The sequence below is a fragment of the Pistacia vera genome, unplaced genomic scaffold, assembly GCF_008641045.1.
Source record: "Pistacia vera cultivar Batoury unplaced genomic scaffold, PisVer_v2 Contig410, whole genome shotgun sequence".
In the NCBI taxonomy this organism is placed as follows: Eukaryota; Viridiplantae; Streptophyta; class Magnoliopsida; order Sapindales; family Anacardiaceae; genus Pistacia; species Pistacia vera.
In genome coordinates this window covers 316753-320669 of record NW_022196236.1, presented here as the reverse complement: position 1 = coordinate 320669, position 3917 = coordinate 316753, and the positions used below count along the sequence as shown (strand labels likewise).

Below are 3917 nucleotides of genomic sequence, written 5' to 3'. Positions count from 1 at the left end.
TCTACATGAATCCCACAATAAGCTTTAAAAGTATATTGCATTCAGATTTCTACCAAATTCACGTAGAACAAATTTAATGAAGAAATTCATAGCTAGGTAAATCTAACTTGGAAACAGGGCAAGAGAGAAAGAAATTATCGCCTAATGCAAATAACTGAAAGAAAATATTTAATCTACAATGAAAGTCCTGAAAAGTTTTTGGTTCTTATTATAATTCCGATGTTTAGAATTGTTCAAATATCAAAGCAATGGCAAGATACTAAGAAAAGAGTAAAAAGCAACAAGAACTAAAATATAAAACCTTTAACTCATTTAAAATATAGAAACCCAAACTGGCATTTCTGTAACAACAAACTTTTCTATGATTTAAATTCTATACAAACAATATTTGCTCTAAATATGCCAGAAAATATTATGAACAAAAAACTTCAAACCTTTAAAGTAGTGAAAGCCCACTGGAATCCATAACTCGCTCCAGTGCACCTGTTAGTGTGTATCCATCAGTGTTGCAAGTTCAACACAATGATAAATGGATATGAAGGTCAAATCCCAAAACAGAAAACAACTTAAGCAGCTACGCCAACCTTGCTCAGGAGAAAAAGACAATCTAAAGATATTTACAGTTGAATGCATAACAGGATAGCAATTTGATTTCCGAAAATCTTTATTGCAAAGATATCCTATGTAGTCCATTGGTTTGCTGACAAGATAGAAGAAAGGATAAGAACCCTTCCATTAGTGTGGTCATTTTCGCATTTCCGCTCACTTATCATTCCCCCCATCATGTCAAAAATCAAACTCAGAGTAATACGTCTTTCCTGTGTACTTCACCCGGATTAACGAGTCTTCTAACCACCCTCAATTTGGTTACAGTCAGACCAACATAAGATTACAGCTTCCTAACACAAACTTAAACCCTACCATACACAGGCTGACTCATTCTCAGGCCTCTTTGAACGAGGTACGAGATCGCAGTTTCTTTGTACAAGACCCTCAAACAATCTATTTCTGAACAACAATCACAAAATCAACTGAAGGGTCATGAATAATACAAATTATGAACTTTCTTCATTACCTGAGCATATCCCCAGGACGCAACTGTGGCCCACTAAGTGCTGGTGAGATACTGAAAGCATTACCATCACCACAGAATGAAGGATGTCCGAGAGGCATTGGCCGATCAGGGAGTGGTGGAACCTCTATGTCACCTTCCAACATTTTTAGAGCGTCTGCAATGGTAGGCCTCAAAACCACCATGACATGAGCACACAAAATTCCAACCAACAGAAATCTTTCCATTATTGCCTTAGGATTCGAATTCACAAAATCCCCCTCTCTCAACAAAGACACATCCAAAACCTCCTCTACTTTTCCAGCTTTCACTAATGACCAAGCCCAATCTGTTATCAAACATGCACGCGGAGATCCTGAACAAGACAAATCAAGAGCTTTTCTCCCACACATTATCTCCAAAACAACCACCCCAAAGCTGTAAACATCACTTTTCTCAGTCAATTGTCCATAAAGCGCATACTCAGGGGCCAAGTACCCATGAGTTCCTGCCACTCTCGTAGTAAGATGAGACTGCCCTTCTCTGCTTTGTTTTGCAAGGCCGAAATCAGCCACTCTTGCATTCATATCAGCATCTAACAGTATATTTGTGGCCTTAATGTCTCTATGATAAATTGCAGGCTTCACCCCATAGTGCAAATAAGCCAACCCCTTTGCGACATCCAATATTATACTCTTCCTTTGAGGCCAAGTCAACGGCTTTTTAGTGCTTCCAACTTTATCATTTAAAGAAGGGAATAAATGATCATCAAGATTTCCATTAGGCATGTAATTATAAACAAGATATCTTTGATTACCTCTCTCGTCATAACTAGGACTATCCTCTTCAATCACACAACATCCTCTTAAGGGCACAAGATTTCTGTGCTTCAAATTGCTAATAATCTCAACCTCGTTACAAAACTCTGCATCACCTTGAAAATCCGACTCAATTATCTCTTTAACAGCCACCATAGTCCCATCTTTTAGAACCCCCTTATAAACAACTCCAAACCCACCTTTCCCTATAATATTTCTCTGTGAAAAGTTATCAGTTGCTCTCTCAAGATCCTGAATCTTGAACCAAATTGAACCAGTATTTGGCCTAAATTTCAGCCTAGACCCTTGTTCCTCTAAACTATAACCAGAATCCAAACGAGTACTATAAAATCTTCTCCTCAATTTCTTATCCCACCAAAAATACAAACCCAACAAACCAGTCATGACAAAAATTGCAACCCCAGCTCCAGTCAAGCCAAACACAAGAGCTGAGTGCCTGCTATTTGTGGAACCCACTTGAGAGTTTAATGACAACCCAAAAATACATGACAAAGCTCCATCACTTTCAGGGCCAAATTCATTAACCATACCAGCAGCATAAACAACAGTAAAGTAAAAGCAATCAATAGCATGAGTCCTATTCCCATCAATGGCAATCAACTGAGACTGGACTCTATAACCAGCATTAACACAAGCATCACAAAAACTAAGATCAGTAAGATCACGTTTACAAGACAAATCGAGCTGAGTTGACTTACCCAGATGGCCCTCCCAATCTTTAATAGTCACAATACTAGCACACACATTAGGAGTGATCACAAACTGTAAAGGGTCAAAGCAAAGAGAAACCAAATTGTCAGGCAAAGAAAGAGAAGAAAGCTTAGACTGGTAATCTTGCATACAAGCAATGGAGGTGTTGACGTCTGGTAAGTTAAACAAAGAAGTTTCTTTAAGATGCTCAGCCAGAGCCACACCAAAGAGAGATAAGAGACTTTGGCAACATGGGTTCTTGTAGTTTGTGATGGTTATGTTGGAGGTGGTGTGGAGAAGGTCATAGTTGCGGCAATCCGTGGTATTCCATGGGATTCTGAGGACATAGTTGAGGTCTACCGGACATTTTGCGGAGACATTTGCAGGAGCCGCCATGAGAGAGATTGAGAAGAGATGAAATAGAATAAAAAGAAGAGGTAAGTAAAGGTTCTTCATTTTTTTTTGTAAAGTTAGCAACTTTTGGTGTAAAGTTGGAAGGTTTTGTGTTGAAGGTGAGGGTTTTTAGGAGAATTTAGAGCGAGAGGTAAAGGGTGTGGTGGGTTTGAAGCCATCGTTGATCTGAGAGGATCTTAGGATGAATTTGAGTCAAACTTGTTTGTCTTGTCAGTGAATTTATCTTCTTGGCTAAGTGAAGGTCCCTGGATTTGGCGCGTTGACGCACGCGCCTTAGGATATTATTTCAAATTTTATTTTTCAGAACAATGAAAAAATTAAGGGCCAAATGGATTTCGTTTCGTTTTCGTTTTTTTTTTTTTTCTGTTTTCATTCTCTTTTTATCTCGTAAAATATATAATATTTGTTTACTTATAATACTTGCCCATTTATCATTTCTGTTTTCTAGAATAAAAAACATAGAAAACAAAGAACTCATAAATTACTAAAAATTTAAAAACACACAAAACATAATAAAAAAATATTTCTATGTTTTCGTTCTCTATTATACCACAATATTTCATTTTTATCATAAAAAAAAATAACAAACACATTTTTACTATTTTTATTTTTAAATACTACTTTCACAAAATAATAGTAAAACATTTTTAAAATTTAAAAAATACAAAATCAAATAAAAATGTCAAAAACATAAATTAATGTCACCTAATTGAATATTTGTATTTAAGATTCCAAGGTAAGGTGTAAATAACTTTTTCCCACCCAAGGTTTAGCCTGATGACCTGTTCCACACAATAAGTTTTAAAATATAATTTTACTATCTACTTAATGAGAATGAAAAATCTCATATTTACCCTCCCTTAATGTCTCGTCTTTTATACTTATTTGTTGCTTAAATGTACTCATTATTATTCTATTTTGAT

The 3917-nt window shown here is 36.2% G+C and overlaps 1 protein-coding gene across 2 annotated transcripts; it reads right to left on the bottom strand.

Annotated features, from left to right (window-relative positions):
• Nucleotides 1-222: 222 nt before the first annotated feature.
• LOC116142504 (probable receptor-like protein kinase At1g11050) lies at nucleotides 223-3178 on the bottom strand. 2 transcript variants are annotated; one of them, XM_031427933.1, is made up of 2 exons: nucleotides 1076-3178; nucleotides 223-483 (listed from the first exon to the last, which is right to left on the bottom strand). In XM_031427933.1, the coding sequence occupies exons 1-2, from the start codon at nucleotides 3034-3036 to the stop codon at nucleotides 429-431; spliced, it is 2016 nt and encodes a 671-aa protein (XP_031283793.1). In that variant the 5' UTR covers nucleotides 3037-3178; the 3' UTR covers nucleotides 223-428. The 2 variants fall into 2 exon arrangements, with proteins under 2 accessions (XP_031283793.1, XP_031283792.1); XM_031427932.1 differs by having other exon boundaries at nucleotides 224-1008.
• Between the last annotated feature and the right edge of the window lie 739 nt (nucleotides 3179-3917).